Source organism: Lycorma delicatula, chromosome 12 (genome assembly GCF_047948215.1).
Source record: "Lycorma delicatula isolate Av1 chromosome 12, ASM4794821v1, whole genome shotgun sequence".
Lineage (NCBI taxonomy): Eukaryota > Metazoa > Arthropoda > Insecta > Hemiptera > Fulgoridae > Lycorma > Lycorma delicatula.
This window is the reverse complement of record NC_134466.1, coordinates 19,235,079-19,260,026: the sequence shown is the minus strand read 5'-3', so window position 1 is coordinate 19,260,026 and position 24,948 is coordinate 19,235,079. Positions and strand designations below refer to the sequence as shown.

At 30.5% G+C, this 24,948-nt stretch overlaps 1 protein-coding gene across 1 annotated transcript; it reads right to left on the bottom strand.

Annotated features, from left to right (window-relative positions):
• Window positions 1-9,616: 9,616 nt before the first annotated feature.
• Window positions 9,617-23,116, bottom strand: LOC142333363 (uncharacterized). The gene is made up of 7 exons (XM_075380385.1): window positions 23,066-23,116; window positions 21,470-21,619; window positions 19,128-19,277; window positions 14,794-14,943; window positions 13,886-14,038; window positions 11,753-12,574; window positions 9,617-11,698 (listed from the first exon to the last, which is right to left on the bottom strand). The coding sequence occupies exons 1-7, from the start codon at window positions 23,081-23,083 to the stop codon at window positions 11,009-11,011; spliced, it is 2,133 nt and encodes a 710-aa protein (XP_075236500.1). The 5' UTR covers window positions 23,084-23,116; the 3' UTR covers window positions 9,617-11,008.
• Between the last annotated feature and the right edge of the window lie 1,832 nt (window positions 23,117-24,948).

Sequence of the window (24,948 nt, the reverse complement as noted above, 5' to 3'; positions counted from 1 at the left end):
TAGTGAAATCATTTCGGGTCAACTGTGGATTTGTTGCACATCACATTCTGTTAATTAAATTTATTGCTACCACTTAACTTGATGAAAATGTACCATTTTAAAGTACTAGTTCTAACAGGAAGTTCATAATCCAGTGCATTCAAAACTAACTACACACCTATATAAACAAAATAATGGGTTGAGGGATTTTATTCTGTGCACTACGAGTAATGTCTTCTACAAAGGTTGGTTGGTAATCCTGTATTGAGTGCAGCTAATGTCCATGAGTCAATCAGGATGTTGAGACAAGAAGTGTCTAAACACAAGATGTGATTCTTTGTTGTTACTGTTTGTTCATTGTCTGAATGATTGAGGCTGTCTTTCCACGTGCACACAGAACAATGAATATTTCTCATTTAATACATCTTCATAAGCATAAAGAGTATACACTGACAGTGAAAGACTAGTATTTTATTAGATTTCCAGGTACACTGGTTCCAATCGATATAGTGAAAGAAAACTAATCGAAGACTTTGGGGAGATTGGATCAATAAAGAAATATGAGTGAAGTGGTAAACCAACATGATAAAGAAAAAACTAAGACATATCAACTACTACTACTACGTGATGCAGTCTTAAAAATTTGTGCAAAAGTTAGCTCAACAGAAAAAACAACTGTAACAACAGAATTTGTAAGAAGCTCAGTCTCGTACCAAATAAAGGGATTCAAATGTTATCGGCCAGAGACTGTGGAAAGTAAACTTGATACAGGGAATGATTTAACATTTTCTGGTTGATGTTTATGGACTGCCAACAATTTAAGCAGAAATTAAATTTCAACTGCCATTTAAATACAAATTAAATTCTCTGTGAAAGGAAACTCTAAGAAGTTTCCTTTGTTTTGAGAAAGTTGATGTTCTCTATGGCTTCAAAAGCGCAAGTTTTATTTTGCTAAAAAGATAATGAAATTTCAAACATTCCACTAATTTTCAGATTTATATTATGCAATATTCATATTACTATAGTATAATCATTTTATTTCAATTACCAATATAATTTTATATATATGAAAAAAATATTCTGATCAATGTATACTGCAAAACCTTAGAGTAATGCCATAAAACCACATTAAAATTCCCTAGGAACCCTCAGAAACATCATAAACACCACATTAAAAACTATACATGAAGTACAGATCCTAGAAAAGTAGCCTCATGGTTCTTCTCAAAGACTAATAGGATTGGTATAAAGAAGTATAATAATTCTTACATTCATTAATTTCTGTGTTTTACGGATGTTTCTACAGCAGTAATATAACACACCCCGATGGTGAGAGTTATTCTTTTAAACTTTGGGGGTTGGCGTTCCCATGGGAGAAAAAGCTGTAGAAACAGCTTATTAGTGATAAATGTTTGCCCATTTATTAAATGAACTAGCTCTACCCTACACATTGCGTTGCAATTGTGCTGTGGCACATTGTGGTTGCATGGATGAGAAATGAGAAACAAAACAAAGCATACGTTTCATAGAAGTTTAATTTTGCAATACTTGTGGATATACAATATTTTTTGTTTTTCCACTGTCTGCGTAGATATAAAGGCTATTTGGTTTGCCGACTCGGGAACATGCAACATACAGTTGCCCATGTGAGAAGCAATCCGCATCTAAATCTAAACCACACAATTTGAGCTTTATTGATTGTGATTGCAAATGCCAATCAAATTGGGAATTGTAATCTTTTAAATTAAAATGGTGTATTGGTCGGGATTATGGGTATTCGAGGAATGAGGACATCTTCACCTTTGAAAGGCCCCGTTAAAATCGTTGCTTCCACTACGTTATTCATCAATTTCTTAACTGCAAGTCGCGTGCCGTTGCAGAGTTTTGGCTGATTAATATTCCGCAACAGGATAATTGTCATTTTTTGATCGAACTGTTGCTAGAATCAATCTAATAAGGAATGTTTTCCCAATTCCTCCCTGGCGCATCCAAGAAGAAGGTCCCCCCCCCCCCCCCAACACCGTCATTTGCATTATGCGATCATAAATGCCTTTCTGTTCACGCGTTAATTTGGGAATGTTTGATTGGACATATGACTGAAGATCACCGATGTTGTAACTCTGTTCATGGCGTAAATCCACATCAAATGAAGCAATCGCAGCTCGGGTGGGTGCTGGCATTCCCAATTGACTAAGAACTTTATTTGCAATAGCTAAGCACTTGTCTTCAATATTTATCAATGCTTCGTTGTAAATGGCTTCTGTAAATTCCATGGTGATATCGGTATTTTGTAGGCATACTCTATGCAAGAATATCCTCAGCCATATGCGATCGATATCTTTCCCGTAACTCTGTCAAAAACAATCTTTGATGCTGGTTATATATCGTGCTGAAATTTGAGCTCAAACGGTGCAGAACATTTTGAGTTTTTGAAGCGTACACAAACGAACTTAACATTTTTATATATAAAGATTTGTGGGCTGCGAAAAAACACATCATTTTAAATGCTTACAAAAGCAGAGTAATGCTTACAAATTACAGAATAATCAAACGGCGTTGATTTCAGATGTTAATAAACTGCTAACGTAAGTAGAAGTTGTGCTGGTTCAGTGTACAACGTGATTCTTGAGTATGAATCTACAAATCAATTACGGTCTCCAAAGAAAACAAAACCCCGCAGGTCAATTAGAAAAAGGTGAGATTTTGATAAAAACGCTAAATTCGTAAAAAATTACACGAATTTGAATTATTTAAGAAATAGTTTAGCGGTGTATTATGTCCTTTGGAAGAGAATTCGGTTATTGTCTTCGACAACGCTTCTTATCATTAAACGAAAAGAATTCCAGCCGTGTTATAGTAAAACGATGATATCAAAATGTGGCTTAGTTCAAAAGGAATAATTTTTGAAGAGGTTTAATTTAATGTTCAATCATTGCAAAGGGTTTCGCGCATTAAAAGGTATTATAGTCCGTATAAAATTGGTTTGACACACAACGCCATATTGGTAAGTCGTGTTTTTATTCGGCTACTAACGAATATGTTTGCCGGCCTCCGTGACGCGAGTGGTAACGTCTCGGACTTTAATCCGGTGGTTCCGAGTTGGAATCCCGGTCAGGCATGGCATTTTCATACGCTATAAATCATTCATATCATCACCAACTGCGGTTGTCCTTGGTGGCTTTTCTTTTTGTTTTGGTGTTTTTTTAATAAAATTCAGATGTTTTAGCTGTTAAATATAATTCAAAGAAATTTGTTACTTAATCAGTTGTGATTTTATTTACATTGGCAACGGCCATACGGGCTCTTTTGTGATTGGTCGTTGTGTTTGACAGCGGCCATCTTGCATTGATCTGACTGGTTTTCCTTTGTTTACATTTCCAAATTAAAAATGTATAAATTAAAAATAGATAGATTTATTAAAATTGATGAAAACAAACTTTGATGCGGTATATATCGTGCGAAAAAATTTTTTTATCGTGTTTTTTTTTTTTAAATAAAAGACAGATGTTAAATATAATTCAAAGAAATTTGGTCGTTGTGTTTGACAGCGACCATCTTGCATTGATCTGATTCGTTTTTCTTTGTTTACATTTTCAAATTAAAAATGTACAAATTAAAAATAGATAGATAGATTTATTAAAAATAGATAAAAACAATCTTTGATGCAGGTTATATATCGTGCTAAAATTAGAGCTCAATCGGTGCACAACATTTTGAGTTTTTGAAGCCGTACACAAACGAACTTCACATTTTTATATATATATAGATTATGCGTTATTTATTAACGTTTCTGACCGCTTCAAATATATGCTTTTCTTCTAGATACTAAGTAATCAGCTAAATTACTAAATATAATTTCGAGATAAAGTTATCAAAGAAAATGGACACAGGAGATATAATCAAACTAGAATTAGTACTATTAAAGAGTAGTCTGTACTTTGATATTTGCATTTTTGAGGTGCAAACAAAATAAAATTTGTCCTTAATAATAAAGGGTGTAAAATATTACTCTACTACCACGAAAGTAGATTTATGTAGTAACTTGTTAAATTATTTATCACATTTAATACACGAATCTTCTCAAGGCATCTTACTTATTTATACTTAAAATGCACAAAAATGTTGACCGCTTTTACAAAACATGTAATACTACTACTTTAAAAAAAAAAAAAAAAATCTGGCAACATGGCAAGTGCAATTGTTGTGCAAAGCGAAAAATTTCGCATCTTCAGCGGGTGCCATGGCCTCTAACCCCCACGATGACCCTGTCAGATCCGGCTATGCTGTGCCCTACGGAGGATCACCTCGTTGGCCGGGACTCGGTCATTTGAGTCTCCATACTCTAACCGTTGCCTCCCCGTGAGAGAGTTCCAGCCGGGACTACGTTGGGCACTCATCTTGATCAGCAGAAGGCGATCCACCTTCTCCTGATCAAAGCTCCCCTCGAAGTCCCTATCTATCATACGCCGTCCCACTTCTAGTATCTCGATCTTTAGTTTTGAGGATGCGTGTAGCTAAATTCACGACTGACTCCAACTATCTCATTCCAGTAACCATATACTAATAATTCAATTCAATTCAGGACAATGAAGACAGCCTTTCCTTATCTTATAACACTTAAGAAAAAACTTATCTTTTATGTAAAGGCCTAGAAGAGATTACGATGATGAAGTAGCGTAGAAAAATAAAGAAACTTATTACAAGAGGGTAGTGATAACGGCTGACGTTATTTGTTATCCTGCATTTTATGATTTTTAAGCTCGATTGAAGAAATAGAAAAATATCCTATCGACAAAAATGATAATTTCGATGGACTAAATGACTTTTGCTGGCCGGTGGATTTAGGCTTTCTCACAGACATCATGTAAGAATTGTATCCTTTAAACACAGAATTGCAAAAAAAAGAAGACAAACACATATTGCTAAAACGATAGGCTCGATAAACTCATTAAAAGTAAACTGGATTTTATGAATATTACATTCTAGAACGGGATATTTTGTGCGTTTCCCAAATATAAAGAAAATGGTAGGCGACAGTAAATTTAACTGTCATAAAGTTCTTCAAATACTTGAACAGTTTGAAAAAAGATTTCAACAGGCTGTCATCAAGCCGATGGCTTTTTAAACGATCCTTTTACTCGCCGAGTATAATAGAAATGAGTGCATACATTTCTTATCTTCTTAAAGTAAAAAGTGGGGCTAGAAAGTTTGGATCTTCATGACATTATGCTAAATCCTACATATCAGGTAAGAGCTTTTGTATTGAACTATTCTCATTCTTAAAAGAAGCAGCTTACAAAACAGAATCGTTTTTCGGTACTACATATCTTTGACCATAAATATAATAACATATGTAGATCTTGACTTGCTGATGAGCACCTGCTGATTTTTTATGAACGGAATATCATCATACAGAACTAATTATGAGGCACTGGCCGATGAAATGCAATGTCAAATATCACACTCTTAGATTGATATTTTTTATTTTATTTTTTTTATGTAATATGAACTTTGCAAACATTCATTTAACAAAAAAATTTCTAAGTATTTTAATAGTTAAAATTATAGTTAGAAATAAATATTAGTTGATGTGTTATGAACTACTACTATATGTCAATATAAAATTTGTTTTCATAAACTATATGGTACCTGCTGCCTGCCAATGTTTTAGAATATATTGATGTAATAAAATTCAAGGATGAGAATTTGAACCCAGAAAGAACAAACAAAAGAAGTTTTCCCCACATCTCTTTACAGGGGTTTGATCAATATCAAATACAATTAGAAAGAATCTTAGCTATCAAAGTTGAATTAAATTATGCGAAGACATGTACTTATAAAGTTTTCAACAATGGTCTTACTATAATATGTTTTTAACTTATAGTTATTTATAAATGAATTTTTTTTTTTCCAGTGAATATGGCTAGAATAACTGTATTAAAAGGGAACGTACAGTGATCATGTCAAATATAGGATATCAGGTTTTTTTTTATATCTTTACATTTTAGGGTCAAACTAGTTCATTTAGACTAAAAAAACATGATTATGCATGTGAATCGTACTGATTTTGGCCTTGCATCTTAGAATTGACTGAACCATTTTTATCAAATTTGGCTCAAATATTTACTTCTATACATGAAAATTTGTGCAGAATGTAGAGGGATATGACAGAAAAACCGATTTCGATTTTGTTCAGGGACATTTTAGGGAAAATTTTTCAAAAAATCAACTCTTAAAATTGAAATACATATTTTTTGTTCTTATGTCCCACCTCCCTTTGGTTTAAATATTTTTCAAAATTTTTTGAAGGTTTACACTTCATATATAGATTTGTACAACTTTTATTTTAATAAGACTTTTATTATAGACCCAAACCTAAAATGTAGAAAATATATTTGAACATTTTATTTTTTTAATTTATTTTACAATTATAATATTATTATGTAATATAAAAATAATTATACATAATAATATAACATAATAAAAGCTAGGCAAGGTACATGACTGGCATAGCACGAATTGACTTGAATGTCATAAAATAATGTAAGTATACGGAAATAGACTTTTTTGTTATGTATAACTACTGAAATATTTAAATAAATGCATTTTAAAAATTCATCAGGAGAATGTTACCCTACCCATTTTTACATCAAAAATTGTTTTTTAAAACATTAGCAAAAGGTATGCAGCTTATTGTAGGAATGGTTTTACTTGTTCCTTTTTTAGTTTCCCAGGTAAATAGTTATATAGTATACCATATAATAGAAAGGATCAGGTCAACAATTACATTTCAAAAAATAAAAACATAATTTTATTATTGAAAAATTTTGGAAGGTTGTATACGTTAGCTACCTTTTTCTTCTTGGACCTATCTGGATGAAAATTCACATGATAATTTCTGTACACAGGTCATTAATATCATTTAATTTCGGTAGTCTTAAAAGGTGAAGGGGTTAATATTTTGTACATCAACATTTACCTGAACGGCAGCTAAATTTAAAAAAAATATTTTTACCCTTGACAATAGGATACTTTCTGATGATGTTTAGTTTTCTTCAAATCCAAATAAAGTGGTATCTGATAAAAAAAACCTTTTTTAATTTTTTTCTTCTAGTTTCTAGATTCTTATACAAATTGGAGAATTCAATTACTTTATTGTCACTTTGGTTATGGATTTTTGAAATTTCATTTTGGGATAACTGAGGATGTAATAAGGCTAATTTTTTTCTTGAATTATTATTTATTTTCCTTGATATCTTCGGAATAAGTTAACCAATTTTTTGAAAATTTTCTGAAAAACCTATTTGAAAATCTGAATACGGGTCACTAATGCCATTTCATTCTTTGTTAGAATCGGTCAAAGGTGCAGGAAGTTACGATCCACCATGTGTTCTGTATTTTAAAATTGAATGTAAATAATTATTTTACTTACATCAATGTTCAACTTAATTTTCTTCTGAATAGTAAGTCTTTTAAGAGTAAAAATCTCAGTAGGCAGAATTTTATTGGCTTTACCTTTTAAGTTATCCAATTCTGCAAACATTTCTTGAAATCAGCGCAGAGTTAATTGTAGTAAAGATTTTTTTTTTCTTAAATTTGAACAGTTTCAAAAAATTCAATTTATTTAGCTTAAAACTAATGTTTTTTTTAATTTTATTCGAATGTGACAGTAAATATTATAGATAAACATGTTGGGGTCTCTTTTTTAAAATTTTGAAATTCTTTAACTACAGAACAGCTTCATCAATTTTTATAAAGATTTTAAACAATTCACTTTCACGAAGTACACATCTAACAGACTAAACTACACACCAATATTTATTTCCAAGCCGATGTAGAAAAAGTTTTTGCAATGGAATTAAATGAAATGAAAAACTGCCTGAATGATTTCAAATGTATATTAAACAAATAATTAACAATATTAAGCTTAAAAATTATTTGTACAATTTTTAATTTTATCTGATGTTGCACACAGATTATTCTTCGACTTAGTTGGATCATCAGAACTGAAATATTTATACTATTATTATTAGTAGTGTTGCTGTTATCATTCTAACAAAGTGGTAACGTCTCTGAAATTCATTGGGAAGGTTCTAGTTTTGAATCACAGTCAGCCTTTATATTTTTTTCATTATACTTAAAATTTATTATCATCCATTAGTAACTGTACTAAGTGTCATCCCTGTCGCGTCGTTGCCGACACATCATGGTTACTTGCTTTCCAATCACGGTCAATTATTTTTAATTTTATGTTTTTTAGTCAAGTAACCAGAGGCTGGTGCAGCCAATCACATTATAAATACAATAAGAGTGGCAGTGGCTGCTGTATTTGTTGAGCTGCCACCCCGTATATCATCGGCACTTTTGATATTCACTGAAGATTACACACACACCAGAAATCAAGTAGATATCTACATTTGTTACAGAGAAATTCAAAAAATAGTAAATTTCAATGTTACTCGATTTGAACTTTTAAACTCAAAATTTCAAAGAATTCTTTGTTAGTGCTTGCTTACACTGTAACAAAAACGTGTATACAAACTTCCATCAATTAATCTTAATTAGTGATTTCTGGACGTTGATTATAAATGACTCACATGTTATTTTATATTTATAGATATATATATATAAACACACAGTTTTTAATATTCTTTCTCAATTACATCTAATATACTCTTAACTTAATGAATATCTTTCTAACAATGTCTTAAACTTGTAGTTTTAGTTTGTTAGGGATTAATAGTAGGTAGTCTAAAGAATACTGAGCATTTTGCACACTAGATAATTTAGTGTCCCAAATCTCAGCGTATATGAGTTGCAGTGGGTCAGCCCAAACATCACTAGACAGCTGGCAGTTGAAACTAGTAGATATGCAAAAAATTTGCAATTCTTATATTAGGACATAAGGTATTGCGCTGTGAAGATGAGTGGGCTTTCTGCAAAACTGATGAACATTTTACAATTTTATTTTGGTAAATGCAAATGCCATGCAGGCCCGTGAAGAAACTTGTGTTGTTTATGGGCAAGATATGTTACCAAAAGCAACAGTCAAAAGATTGTTCAGTCGCTTTTGTTTTCAAAATTCTGATGTCCAAGATGCTCCTTGCAGTGGACGACCAACTACAGAGAAAGTGAATTATATTCTGCCAATAGTCTAGGCATGTAATTGCCAATTACCTAACACCCATAACCTAACATTGTTAAACCATTTGGAGAAAGCTGGGTACAAAAAGAAGCTCGATGTTTCAGTGCGACATCATCTGACTGAGAAAACTTTACTCGATCGAATTTCTGTCTCTGATTCTCGGCTGCAACGTAATGAAATTGAGCCACTGAAGCCAAATGAAAAATCAGTGATGAAAAGTGGATAACCTAAGACAACAATATGCAAAAAAGATTGTGACTGAAGCGAGGAGAACCAGGAAAGTTTTGCAGTGTGTTTGGTGAGAGTGGAAGGGTATTGTGCATCACAAGCGTATATCTTTAATGACCTGTCAACAATTAAGGGAACTTGACTGGGAGGTTTTGATGCATCCACCACATAGAATGGACTTAGCACCATCAGAATATAATTTGTTTCAGTCTCTGCAACAACTCTCTGAATGGTTTCAATTAGCTTCAAAAAAGGCCTGTGAAAAACATGCGTCACAATTTTATGAAACCACAGAAGTTCTATAGTGTAAGGTTTATGGTGTGAAGGAAAAATGGCAGAAGGTTATTGAAAAAAAATTGTGCATGTGGTCTCAAAATGTTATTTTTCAATAACAATAAATGTATTTTCAATTTTGGCCTCCAAAGGCTTAATACTTTTTAGACAACGTGAAATAAAGAAAATCATGTAATACATAAGTTATTACAAAGCTTTATTGATAGAATTGTACACACATTATATAAATGAATTTTATTACTAATCATGGCCCGTTGGTTTTTTATAAATTATTTATATAATAGTATCCGTTTACCAACAATCTTTAATATTATGTTCTAGCGCTTTCAGATATTAATCCATCCTTAGGAACATTGATGTGTTATACATTATAATTACATCCTTCACATATCATTAACCTTTTAATTGCTACACTCATAATATTTCGAGTGCTTCGTATCATTTAATCATTGCTGCGCTCGAAATATTTTGAGTGCGCCATATTATTTAGTCATTGCTGTGCTCAAAATATTCCGATTACTTATTTTATTGGTAATGATAATATATATTACTGTGTAAGTTATTCAGAGTAATCTTTTTTACTGTTACGGACAACACTGATTTTATTACAAAATTATATATACAAAAATCAAGTAAATTTGTTGATGGAAGTGGCTGGTCAGAATTTACTAGTACAAAACAGTGAAAAACAAGCCTTGTGCTTTATAAGGTGAGGTGTATCTTAGACTGTCACGGAAAACCCTGAATTTTTATTGAATGTCAGAAAATCAAAATTTAATGTTTTTGGTCATCAGTTTTCTTTTTCCTGACATAAGGTAAGATTTTCTACTTTTTTATTCTTTTATTTTTAATTATAAAACTTGAAATATTTTATAAATTAATTCAGCATGGAGGGTCCTGATGGTTGGTTACTCAATTGTTATTTGTTACATAACAATTGAGACCTTCATACTGACATGACAGATAATGTTGATATTATTTTTACCTTTTGACAATCAATTGTTATATTTATAATTTTTTATTTAAAAATTCAAAACTCGTTTAGTATATTAATGGTATGTGAAGGAAATACAATGCATTAGACATCAGTGTTCCTAAGAATGGATTAATATCCAAAAGCACTAGAACATAACATTAAAAGATTGTTGGTAAGTGGATACTATTATACAAATAATTCCAAAAAATCTTATTTATAAACTAATTAGTTTTGAATACTGTATACAATGAAAAAAATAAATAAATAAAAAATACTCACAATAAACTGCAAAGACTTTATAACAAATAAAGAATTTATACCACTTTGTCAACCTAATTTGACTTCTGTGTAAAGGTTTTTCGATAAAAATTACATGTGAAATTTCTCTAACCAGTATGAATAGAGAGATGTGTTTTTAAATTACTTCTTTGATTAAATGTTTTCTTACAAAAATTACAAGTGAACTTTTTCTCACCAGTATGAATAGAGAGGTGTGTTATTAAATTACTCTTTTGATTAAATGTTTTCTTACAAAAATCACAAATGAATTTGTTTTCACCAGTATGAATAGAGAGATGTGTTTTTAAACTACTGCTTTGATTAAAAGTTTTTTCACAAAAATTACAACTGAATTTTTTCTCACCAGTATGAATAGAGAGATGTGTTTTTAAACTACTGCTTTGATTAAAAGTTTTTTCACAAAAATTACAGCTGAATTTTTTCTCACCAGTATGAATAGAGAGATGTGTTTTTAAACTACTGCTTTGATTAAAAGTTTTTTTACAAAAATTACAAGTAAAATTTTTCTCACCAGTATGAATGTAGAGATGTGTTTTTAAATTACCCCTGACACTAAATGTTTTCTTACAAAAATTACAACTGAATTTTTTCTCACCAGTATGAATAGAGAGATGTTTTTTTAAATTACCACTAACACTAAATGTTTTCTTACAAAAATTACAAGTGAATTTTTTCTCACCAGTATGAACAGAGAGATGTGTTTTTAAACTACCGCTTTGATTAAAAGTTTTTTTACAAAATTTACAACTGAATTTTTTCTCGCCAGTATGAATAGAGAGATGTGTTTTTAAACTACCGCTTTGATTAAAAGTTTTTTTACAAAATTTACAACTGAATTTTTTCTCGCCAGTATGAATAGAGAGATGTGTTTTTAAACTACCGCTTTGATTAAAAGTTTTTTTACAAAATTTACAACTGAATTTTTTCTCACCAGTATGAATAGAGAGATGTGTTTTTAAACTACCGCTTTGATTAAAAGTTTTTTTACAAAATTTACAAGTGAATTTTTTCTCACCAGTATGAATAGAGAGATGTCTTTTTAAATTACTTCTTTGATTAAATGTTTTCTTACAAAAATTACAAGTGAACTTTTTCTCATCAGTATGAATGTAGAGATGTGTTTTTAAATTGCACTTGACACTAAATGTTTTGTTACAAAAATTACAAGTGAATTTTTTCTCACCAGTATGAATCAAGAGATGTGCTTTTAAACTACCACTTTGATTAAACGTTTTTTTACAAAAATTACAACTGAATTTTTTCTCACCAGTATGAATGGAGAGATGTGTTTTTAAACTACTGCGTTGAGTAAACGTTTTTTTACATAAATCACATATTAAGTTTTTTTTGACAACATGAATATTTAAGTGTGACTCTAAAGTAGATCTCTGAGTGAAAGACTCCTGACAAAAAACACATGTGTGAATAGGAAGATGAGAAGATATTATGTCCATTTCTTTAACTGTTTTTTCTGTAATTTGCAAGTATTTTTCTTTAATAGAGAAACTGTTTACATCATCATATTCTTTATCATTGCCATTATCACATATACAGTTATTTTTTAATTTATTGCAAACCATACATTTTGAACTCTGTGAACTACTTTCAGTACTTCTTTCCTCCACATCATCGATAGCTTTTTCACTAAGATCCTAAAAAAATTAACATAACTGTTAAGTTATCTATCGGAAAACTTTGTTAATTTTAATAATGCCAACTAAAAATTGACAACTTACACTCTAACATTAAATATCTTATCTTCATATTAAAGTAAGCACAATATCTTTGTTTGTAAGTAGCAAAAATAAAAATTTCATTAGTATAAGAAGTTAAAAAATAAGGAACAAAATATAACACAATTCCCAAACTATGTGCTACATAGTATAGAAACTAAAGCTGGACTGACTAGAGACAATTTTTGTAATAGCAAATAAAAAAAAAATTACTGTAGTTTAGTTTTGTTAATATTAACTGAATGAAAATAGAAATCTGGCAATAAGTGTAAATATTTCCTTAACTCATCCCTAGATTAAGTTACTGGTCCCTGCATTTCTTCTTACAAAATCAAACACAGAGAACAGTATTAACATCAATTTATATGAAAAATTAGAAAACAGGTTTAGTACTAGATATGTGAATCAGCTTAACAATGAAAGAATTATACACTGAAGATCCAAAATATATATATTGTCCATGAAAATGTCAAACGAAGAATTTTAATTTCTTTTAATCCATTCTGCTACACAAAAATGAGAGTACCATGAGAAAAGCAACGAGTGCTGCAATAAAATTTGAAATTAATATATATAATTTACCTACAGGAGTGAGCTACACATTTCTTGAGAAATGTTATCATGTTTCTAAATCACGTAAAGATTCGTACTAGAAGTTAGTAATGCAATTTAAAATCTGCTAAGAAATAATTTACAGATAACTATTTCGTTTTTGATAAATTGTGGTTCTAGGATTTAACTTCTTAATTTTGTAACAGAATAGAAAAGTATACTTCTGATAATTCCAGAGTGTTTAGTAAAAATAGTAAAAGTAAAAGAACTTAAATTTTTAGATGTCTTATTTAAAAACGTTTTAACTGTTTTCTGATTTTAAGAGAATACTATCAGCAATAGAATTTAGATCTTAGCAAACAAAAAAATTAATTAACATGCACCATTGACATTTGGTGTTAGTGAAATCATTTCGGATCAATAGTGGATTTATTGTAGGATCAAAACCACAGTTCATTGTGTCAAGAAGGACACAACAAACCTTTTATAAAAACCCAGCACAGAATGTTTATTTTTTTTCAAAAGCCATGAGTTTTCAGGACTGACTTGTGTCAAATCCGCTGCAATCCTCCACAAACTGTTTGTAATTTGTTTTACACTTTTAATCAAAATATCTAGTTCTAAACAAGTATGCTAAATATTAAGTAAACTATTAAACAGGAAATGAAAATATCTTACTTGTCTAGATGTTGTCATCAGTTTATCATCTGTTATGACAACAGGTTCAAACAAATATTCTGTTTGCTCTGTTTCATGCTTGATTTCTTTTTTAATACTGGAGGATAATGGATCTTCACCCAAAACTGAACTACCACCTTGTGCATCCATATTCTGCGACAATAATAATAATAATTTATAAGCTTTATAGGCAAAAAAAGAAACACCAATTTTTCTTACAATCATACAATGAATTAATTTTCACAGAAATAAGTCACCTGTATGAGTGCTTCTATAATAGTATTCAACTGGAATAGTTGATAATGCCAAAACCCAGAAATATTGTAGGCATTGGCAAAAAATTAAAAGCTCAATAGAAAAATGTTTGCACCTAAGCATAATCTAAATTGTTTGGTAAAAGAAACAAGTCGCTGGTGTAAACATAAAAAACACATTAATCTTGTTTGAAAAAAAACTGCAGTGACCTAGAATGGATATTATCAAAAATTATAGCAAAACTTCCTCTTAACTGACATGCTTCATAAATGCAATGATAAATTTGTACTGTTTTACTTAAAATGACTTAATAATTTTTTCTGGGTATAAAATGAATAATGTTTAGGCAGCTATGTTTATAGTATGAAGCATCAGTTTGATGTATTTTCTTTGATATGTATCGTTGCAAAAATGTTTACGGTAAAATGTTAGGGGCAATTTGTTCATCAAAGGTATTTACCTACCTATATTTCATTAATAATTGTTTTTTTACACTATAAATCGAAATATCTCATTCAGACATGGATGCTAAACGCTATGAGGGCCATAAACAGTAAATAAAAATATCTTGATGAATAGAGAAATTCAGAGTTCTTACAATAACTGGTTTAATATTAATGACTTAAACCAAGATAAAATAGAAAATAGCTTACTTGTTTAAATATTGTCACTTCATCAGCTGTCTTGGCAAGAGGTACAAACAAATATTTTGTTTCCTCTATTTCATGTATGTTTTCTTTTTTAATAGGCAACAATAATGGATCTTCTTCCAAAAATGAATTACCAGTTTGTGAATCCATAGTCTGGAAAAAATATAAAGTAATCATAATAGTTTATTATAATAGTGGGACTTCAAATAAGCTTGGTTAATGAAATATTACATAAATGTAACACCTGATCTCAAGAGCTTAGAGCGAACTATAATGTCAAAGATAATTTAAGACATGTTACGGATCACAGCATGTTCAAACTACCAACCTATGTGAGTTATGTATGGAAGTAACTTACTACAAAAATAATTTATGTTAATAACAAACACAACATGAGAACCAGTCTTATGGTATAACTGAATGATCATTGAATTTCTACATCTCAAATAAAATATAAATGAGTGTGTAATAACAGTAGAGTTCATTGTTTTTTATTACCTAAAAGGATACAATTTTTGGCAAAAGAAAAGTTTTAACTGGTATGTACACTTTGATGCTTAAATAAACCAGGATTAATTACACATTTTGTAAGTATTAATATAAGGCAATGTAGTTGCAAAAAAGAAAGAAGAAAAGTTAATTTTTACAGATGAGAAACAATAATCTAAGAGTAAGATGCCAGCAACATAAAATAAAGCAGTCTTCCATGTGGTATTAGAAGTACGTTAGTCAAAAGAACTAACGTGGCCATAGTTATAACTTCCTCACACAAACATCTTGGATTCACAAATGCCAGCATTAAAACTTATTGATCACCATAATCTGACACAACATTTCAGTGTTATACTGTGTTGTTAACACAAGCATAATACACAGTTTGCTTAATTTCACTGACAATCTTTTTTCCCTGTTCATTAATCTGAAATAGCAGCATGTGATGTGAAAACTTCTCACATGTACATGTTTTACATCTTCATGTGTAAAACTAAAGCTTCTCATATGCCATTATCAACCATTAATAAACACATTACAGATAGTTTGGATGAAGATTTCAGGAGAAGCTAACAGTTAATTAAACATCTAAATTTATTACACTGTTTCTGGTAATGTCGGCCTCCATGAATTTTGTGTGGTACACAAAGCCATTGTGAAAATGTTTTTTAACAGTAAAATATGACATATCTCTTCTTACAGAAAGAAAGTTTACAAGAATCTTATACAACTATCTTACAGAGAATCGAACAATCTGTACCAGTACACCAAATTTTCATCAAAAATGTAATTTACATGTAGGATATGATTTAAACTGAAAAACCACAATTTTATGGAAACATGCCTATTTCCATAAATATGTTTAATGTTTTAATTATACTAGTTTAAGAATACTACAAAGCATTTCGCCTTCAGAGTCATTCTGAATATCTGTCTGCTATAGTTCATGACTAACTTCCCATTTGCTAACGGGGTGAGTATGACGTCCTGGATGAGGTTCCAATATTTCCCAAAAATAACATAAGATTTACTTACCTCCTGGCTACTCAAATATAATGAATTATTAAATGAGTAATTATATAAATTAATATACTATTATTTTTAGGTATATTAATATACTTACAACCCGTTAATAATAAACAAACCTTTCACTCTGTAAAAACTGTAAACATCATCTTAATCACTAACAAACACCATCTGACAGAACAGATTTTATATATACGTTACTGAGGGTGTCAACAGACTACAGCACGTGCAAGGAATGTGTATTATTATTCTATTGTGCCATTGGGGTGTTTGAAATCATACATCACAGTCCACAATATGTATAAAAAACAATGAAATAAGGTTGTGAGTTAACAACCACCATGGATTCTCAAGGCCAGTACTGAAAAGTCATGTGAGGAACCAATCAGTTTTTTGTAGTAGCTAATGTTAATTATTTTATTAAACTGGTTAGAAAATATTTCAAAACAGACAGACCCAAAATATTGCTTGAAATTTTCTATACATTCTATTTGAAGAATGTACAAACACAAGCAAATACTTTTATAAAAATTTTAAGTGAATACCACTGAATTCTATCTGCACTAAACACTTAACCTTATAACCTTATATAAGAATTGACTTATACTGAATTTTCTGCTATCCTTGTTTTATATTTTTGTACCAATCAACATATTAACTTTTAAATGAGTATGCAAGGACAGAAAGTTCACTGTTTTCAGACTGAAAGGGGAGAAAAATGCTTCGTAAGTATAAGAGGGCCTCCACTCATTTATTGCAATGCTATACAGAATCCAAGAGCTCAAAAACATCTATTTTTTTTTAAAGTCATAAAATAAATAGATTTTCTCAGAAATAAGTCATGTGTCTGATTGTTTCCATAGTAGTATGCAACTGGCATCTTTCATTATATAATCAGACTTGACACCGCATAGAACACAAATACAGAGTGATTCATAATGTCCTTAGGAGTTAAAAAAAGTCAATACAAAAAAAGTATTTCACTTACCTAAATGAAAGTTGTACGAAGTGATGCAGGGACTCAAACAGTTTTTGTTAAAATCTATAAATGTTCAATATGTGCTCCTCTAGTGACATGACACATATCAACACGAAAGTCTAGCTCTTGCCAAACTTGTTCTAACATGTCATTTTCGATAGAGTTGACTGCATTGATTATGCAATCCTTTACCTCAGAGATATCGTGCAGCATTGGTGGGATAAACACCTTATCTTTCACGTAACCCCAGAGAAAGAAATCACACGACGTGAGGTCTGGTGATCTTGGTGGCCAAACCATAATGTGTTGGTCTTCAGACGCACGTTCTATCCAGCACCGAGGTAATGTTGTGTTAAGGTACTGTCGAACCTTGTTATGAAAATTGGCAGGACAACCATCTTGCTGGAAAATGAAGTCGTTGAGTAGCTGGGGCATAAGCCGTAATTGTAACATATCCAGGTATATCATGCTGGTTACTGTCGTTTCCATAAAAAAGAACGACCCATACACTGCCTCACGAGAGATCGCACAAAAAACGTTTACTTTCAGAGAATCCTGAATGTATTCCACATAAGCGTGTGGGTTTTCAGTTCCCCAAACTCGCACGTTTGGGGTTTACTTTGCCGCTAATATGGAAAGTAGCTTCATAGCTGAAAATTATCTTGTTTAGAAAACCTTCATCTAACAACATCTTTTCCTGTAACTGTAAACAAAAATCGAGCCTACATGTTTTATCTCCATCAGAAAGACACTGGCTTAATTGAAGATGGTACGGTTTGCATAATAAACGTTTACGTTTCGGAATTCCTAATTCTCTGCCTGCAGCCGCAGTCAATTTTGACGGGCTGCGAATGAAACTTGCACGCACACATTCGACATTGACTTCTGAGGTTGATGGACGACCAGTTGATTTTCGCTTATACAAGCATTCACTGAATTGTTTATACCATGCACGAATTGAATTGTCACTTGATGGCTCCTTATGAAATTTCAACCGAAACACACGTTGCACAAAAATTACTGACTTTGACAAGTGAAATTCTAACAGACATAACGACTTCTCGCTTCCCGTGGCAGCCATTTTCTCTACTGTCAATGCCTAGCAAGCAAAAGGTTTACTAATAGCCAAGTATATGTTGAAAAAACTATTTGAAGTACTCTTTCGTACAGTACATGTTTTATTCTTACGAGTGAAATAGTTTTTTGTTAACGAATTTTCAAAACGCCGAAGAACATTATGAAACGCCCTGTATATTGTAGACATTGGCATTAATTAATCGATCAATAGAAAAATATTTCCTCCCAAACACAAACTTCATGGTTTGGTAAAAGACACACATCACTGGTGTAAACATAAAAGTACACATCAATCTTGTTTGAAAACAAAAAATGCAGTGACCTAGAATGGAGATTATAAAAAATTACAACTAAGCTTCCTCGTAACTGACACACTTCATATATGGAAGGATAACTTTGTACTGTTTTACTACTATCATTGTAAACAATGTTGAATCTGGGTATAAAATGAATAATGTTTAGGCAGCTATATTTATAGCATGAAGCATCAGTTTGATGTATTTTCTTTGATATGTATCATTGCAAAAAATGTTTACAGTAAAATGTTAGGGGCAATTTGTTCATCAAAGGTATTTACCTACCTATACTTCATTAATAATTGTTTTCTTTACACTATAAATTAAATAACTCATTCAGACATGGATGCTAAACGCTATGTGGGCCATAAACAGTAAATAAAAATATCTTGACGAATAGAGAAATTCAGAGTTCTTACAATAACTGGTTTTATATTAATGTCTTAAACCAAGATAAAATAGCTTACTTGTTTAAATATTGTCTCTTCAACATCTGCCTTGGCAAGAGGTACAAACAAATTTTCTGGTTCCTCTGTTTCATGCATATTTTCTTTTTTAATAGGCAACAATAATGGATCTTCTTCCAAAAATGAATTACCAGTTTGTGAATCCATAGTCTGAAAAAATATAAAGTAGTCATAATATTTTATTATAAAAGTGGGACTTCAAATAAGCGTGGTTAATGAAATATTACATAAATGTAACACCTGATCTCAAGAGCTTAGAGCGAACTATAATGTCAAAGATAATTTAAGACATGTTACGGATCAGAGCATGTTCAAACCACCAACCTATGTGAGTTATGTATGGAAGTAACTTACTATAAATATAATTTATGTTAATAACAAACACAACATGAAAACCAGTCTTATGGTATAACTGAATGATCATTGAATTTCTACATCTCAAATAAAATATAAATGAGTGTGTAATAACAGTAGAGTTCATTGTTTTTTATTACCTAAAAGGATACAATTTTTGGCAAAAGAAAAGTTTTAACTGGTATGTACACTTTGATGCTTAAATAAACCAGGATTATTTACACATTTTGTAAGTATTAATATAAGGCAATGTAGTTGCAAAAAAGAAAGAAGAAAATTTATTTCTTACAGATAAGAAGCAATAATCTAAGAGTAAGATGCCAGTAACATAAAATAAAGCAGTCTTCCATGAGCTATTAGAAGTACATGTCAACAGAGGGTGTCCTAACCTGGCCCTAGTTATAACTTCCTCACACAAACATCTCAGAGTGATAAATGCTAGCATTAACACTTATGGATCAAAATAATATGACATGATATTTCAATGTGATGTCATGGTTTTAACACAAGCATAGCACTGAGTTTGCCTAATTTCATTTGCAAGCATCTGACACAGTAACATGTTATGTGAAAACTTGTAAAACTACAGCCTCTCAGATGCTATTATCAACCATTAATAAACAGATTACTGATTTTTTGGATGAAGATTTCAGGAGAAGCAACCAATTAACTAATCTAAATTTATTATACTGTTTCTGGTAATACCAGGATGCACATATTTTTTGTGGTACACAGAACCAATTTTGCTGCGGCATATAATAAAGGATCTTAACCATCTTGCTGTATGGGCTATTATGATGCCGTATAGTAATTACCTACCATGCATTATGTGATAGGTAATTATGCATTATGTGGCATATTGGCCGTCCTGATACACAGTTCAAAACTGTGTAGTTTTTACATTAATTTACTCTATATGCTGAACTGTTTGACCTTGCATTTTTGTTCAGTATACAGTTGTTCCATACCACATATCACATTGTTTTTTAATCTCTTTCTGTCAATTTTATTTCCTTTTCATATATCTTTATCATAAGTTGTTCAATAAATTCTTCAATAAAACATTCATAATATTACTTAATTTTATAAATGCTGGTTTTTATTTATAAATTAAATTATACTATATTTCCTAATCCATTACTCACTGTTTTGATTTGTCATCTTAATATTCCTAAATGAAGTTAATGTTGATTTATTTTTCTTTAAAAAAAAACCTCCATTAAAGTGTATATTTTAATAATATAAGTACTGAACGAAACATACAATTTATTTCCAGATAATTTGGGTCTTAATCGCTTCACATAATATGTTTACACACTTTCATATAAACATCATCCAAATTATTAATTAATAAATTGATTTACTTTTGACTTGATTAATTACTATTTGTTAACATAATATTACATTTTGAAGATGTGATTGTAAAACAGCTTTTTTAAATTCATAAATATCAAATGCTCTTTTATCATTTGTAGTCTGAAATTCGTAATTTTATTTTTCATCTTTCTTAAATTAATTATACACAATTATAAATTACAATAAAAAGTTTTTTCTTCTATTATCAAATATTATAAAAATAGCTTCCTCGTAACTGAACAAGTTTCATAAAAGCAAGGATACCATTGTACTGTTTTACTACTATCTTTGTAAACAATGTTGAATCTGGGTATAATAATGTTTAGGCAGCTTTGTTTATAGCATGAAGCATCAGTACAATGTATTTTCTTTGATATACAAAAAATGTTTACTGTAAAATATTAGGTGCAATCTGTTCATCAAAGGTATTTATTTACCTGCTTATACTTCATTAATAATTGTTTCTTTACACTATAAATCAAAACATCTCATGTCAGACATAGATGCTAAACATTATGTTGGCTACAAAAGTAAATAAAAATATATTAATGAATAGAAAAAATTCAGAGTTCTTACAATAACTAGGTTTTATATTTTTAACTTAAATCAATATAAAACATAAAATAGCTTACTTGTTTAAATATTGTCACTTCATCATTTGTCTTGGCAAGAGGTACAAAAAAATATTCAGTTTCCTCTGTTTCATGCATATTTTCTTTTTTAATAGGTAACGATAATGGATCTTCTTCCAAAAATGAAGTACCAGTTTGTGTATCCATACTCTGAAAAAAATATAAAGTAATTATAATATTTATTATAATAGTGAACTTAAAATAAGCATAGTTAATGAAATATTACATAAATATAGCATCTGATCCCGTGAGCTTGGAGCTAACAATAATGTCAAACACAATTTAAGAAATGTTACGGATCGGAGCACGTTCCAAAGCACCAACCTATGTGAGTTATGTAAGGAAATGATTTACTATAACAAGAAAACCAGAGTCTATGTCATAACTGAATGATCATTGAATTTCTAAATCTCAAAAAATATACACGAGTATGGAACAACAGTAGAGGTTGTTTTTTTTGCCTAAAAAGATACATTTTTTGGCAAAAGAAAAGTTTTAACTGGGTATATACACTTTGATGCTTAAATAAACATAGAATATTACACCTTTTCTACGTATTAATGTAAGGCAATGTAGTTGTAAAAAGGAAGAAACGTTAATTTTTACAAAATGAAACAAGAAACAATAACCAAAAAGTATGACACCAGTAACCTAAAATAAGGCAGTCTTCCATGAGCTATTATAAGTCAAATGGGGGTATCCTAACCTGACTTTAGTTATAACTTCCTTATACAACAATCTTGGGCTGATAAATGCAAATGTTAATAATTATTGATCAGCATGATATAACATGACATTTTAGTGTTATACCATGTTTTTAACACAAGCGTGCTACTCAGCTTGCCTAATTTCATTGACAAGCTTCTTTTCCTTTTCATTAAAGTAACATGTGATGTGAAAACTTGTAAAACTACAGCCTCTCATATGCCATTATCAACCATTAATCAATAAATTACGGATTTTATGGATGAAGATTTCAGGAGAAGCTAACAATTAATTAAACATCTAAATTTATAACTGTTTCTGGTTACGCTGGACTGGATATATTTTGTGTGGTACACAGAGGCCGTTACGAAAATGTTAAAAATTTAACAAAAAAATACGAGATATCTTCTTATGTAAAGTTTACAAGAACCTTCCACAACTACCTTTAGCAAAAGTTTTATTACACTTGTTTGAGAATATATTAAAGTATTTCGCCTTCAGAATCATTTTGAATACCTGTCTGTAGTTGTTAAAGACTAATTTCCTATTTTCTAACAAGGCAAGTTTGAATCCGTCCCATTATTTCAAAAAAATTAGTAAGGTTAACTTACCTCCTGGCTACTTAAATATGGTTCAATATCCAATGCGTTATTATAGTAATTACTATATAATAATTTTTACGTTTTGTTATACCCAGTACCACAACGTTCGATTCATCAATGTATGTAGACTATCGACCTGGGTTTTGGAGTAATTAAGATGAACTTTCAATATTCACTTCTATAATTGTTTATTATGTTTTAATTAATATAAATATATATATAGTTCTATAATTTGAAAATCCGTGTGTTTATTTAAACAGAGACTTAACAAGTTCATTACTATACTTACGACACGTAAATAATTCATACTTTCAGCACCATAAAAATTGTAAATATAATCTTAATCACTAACAAACAATCATGGAAGTAGATCGACCAAAATTAGTCGTATTAGTCGATTATTAAAATTAGTCGACTAATTTAACAACACAAAAATATTAGTCGACTTATTTTGAAAATAGTCGTTGCCCACTACTTTTTTTTATTTTTCCTGTTTAGCCTCCGGTAATTACCTTTCAGATAGTACTTCAGAGCCTGAATGAGGATAATATGTATGGTGTAAATGAAGCGTAGTCTTCTACAATCTCAGTCGACCACTCCTAAGATGTGTGGTTAATTGAAATTCAACATCATAGAACACCGGTATCGACGATTTAACATTTAAACCCGTATAAAAGTGCCTTTACAAGGATTTGTACCTTAGAACTCTCGACTTAGAAATCATCTTTAAATGTATCTATCTGTACTTCTACATAACAACCAAATCAGTCGCGACCATGTTTTTACCCATGGTTCTTGGCATAACTGAGAAGGTTTTTACATATATTTCATCTCGAAAATATATATCAACATGTAGTGGTGGAGATTTGCCGGTTGAAGCATAAACTTTAACGAATTGAACAGTGGCGGCTCGCGTATAGGAATTGTGAAATTGCAGTACCACCTACTTCCACTTCGGCAACATTTAATATGTGTTCTTTTTTCTTGAATTCTTTCTTTATACCTGTACAATATATAATCCTTAAGGTTAATGTCAGTAGCCATCCCCCACCAGCCTTCAAGCAATCTCCGTGGATGAAAGATTACGTTGAGAAAAACTTCTATGCATGGTGTGAAACAAAAGATGAAATTGAAAAAAAAGTGTATAAACTTCTGATCAACAGTGTATACGGTAAAACTATTGAAAATGTAAGAAAACGAATCGATATCAATGATCAATGACGAATCAAAATTTAAAAAATTAAACGCCAGTCCAAGACTTAAACATTATTATATTTACGGAAACGATGTGGTTGGAATATCAATGTTGAAGAAAAATATATACTTAAACAAACCCATATATGTAGGTTTGACAGTAACGGATTTAGCAAAATTAATCATGTATGATTATCATTACAATCATTTCTTATCTAGATACGGACATGAAAACATAAAACTGCTAATGACAGATACAGATTCGTTATTATACTCTATTATACCAACAAAAGAGGAACATTTTGATCATTCTTTTGGTGATGATGATAATAAACGATTGAATGAACAAGATCAAAACGTTTACGCATCGAGTAACTAGGAATAAATAAGGATGAAATGAAAGGAGAACCAATCTACGAATTTGTTGGGTTAAGAGCTAAAATGTATTCTTTACTTTGAAGAAGCATCAGTCTTATGGTTTCAGTCAAAAAATGACAGCCAAGGGAATTAAAAAGGGTTTTCGCATATTCGATAAAGATAATAGTCTGACTGCTTTAGACCATGAAATGTATAAAGATTGTTTGTTCAATAGAAACATTTCATATTCCACTTCGAAATCATTACGTAGTTTTGAGCATAAAATATACTCGATTGATCAATGTAAAAAGGCACTATCACCATATGACGATAAACGATTTGTATTGGAAAATAATATAGATACACTTCCATACGGTCATGAAAAAATAAACCAGATTTAGCAAAAAAGAAAAAAATTGAATGTTTGATATTATATTGTATGTCAATAAATATGTTTCTTTTATTTTATATATGTTATTACATGTTTCATATCAATAAATAAATGTCTATGTATAGAGATTACGTTGCATTTCTTTCATACACACGTCCGTTCATGTCATTTTGTTACCGCAATCGATTTTGTTAATTAGTTTAGTTTTTTTAATATACGTTAATTTAGTT

Coding starts and splice junctions, on each gene's coding strand:
- LOC142333363 (XM_075380385.1), bottom strand. Junction 12,575..13,885: donor TGATGACAACATCTAGACAA/GTAAGATATTTT, acceptor TAATTTTTTTAG/GATCTTAGTGAAAAAGCTAT. Junction 11,699..11,752: donor CTGGCGAGAAAAAATTCAGT/TGTAAATTTTGT, acceptor AAAACACATCTC/TCTATTCATACTGGCGAGAA.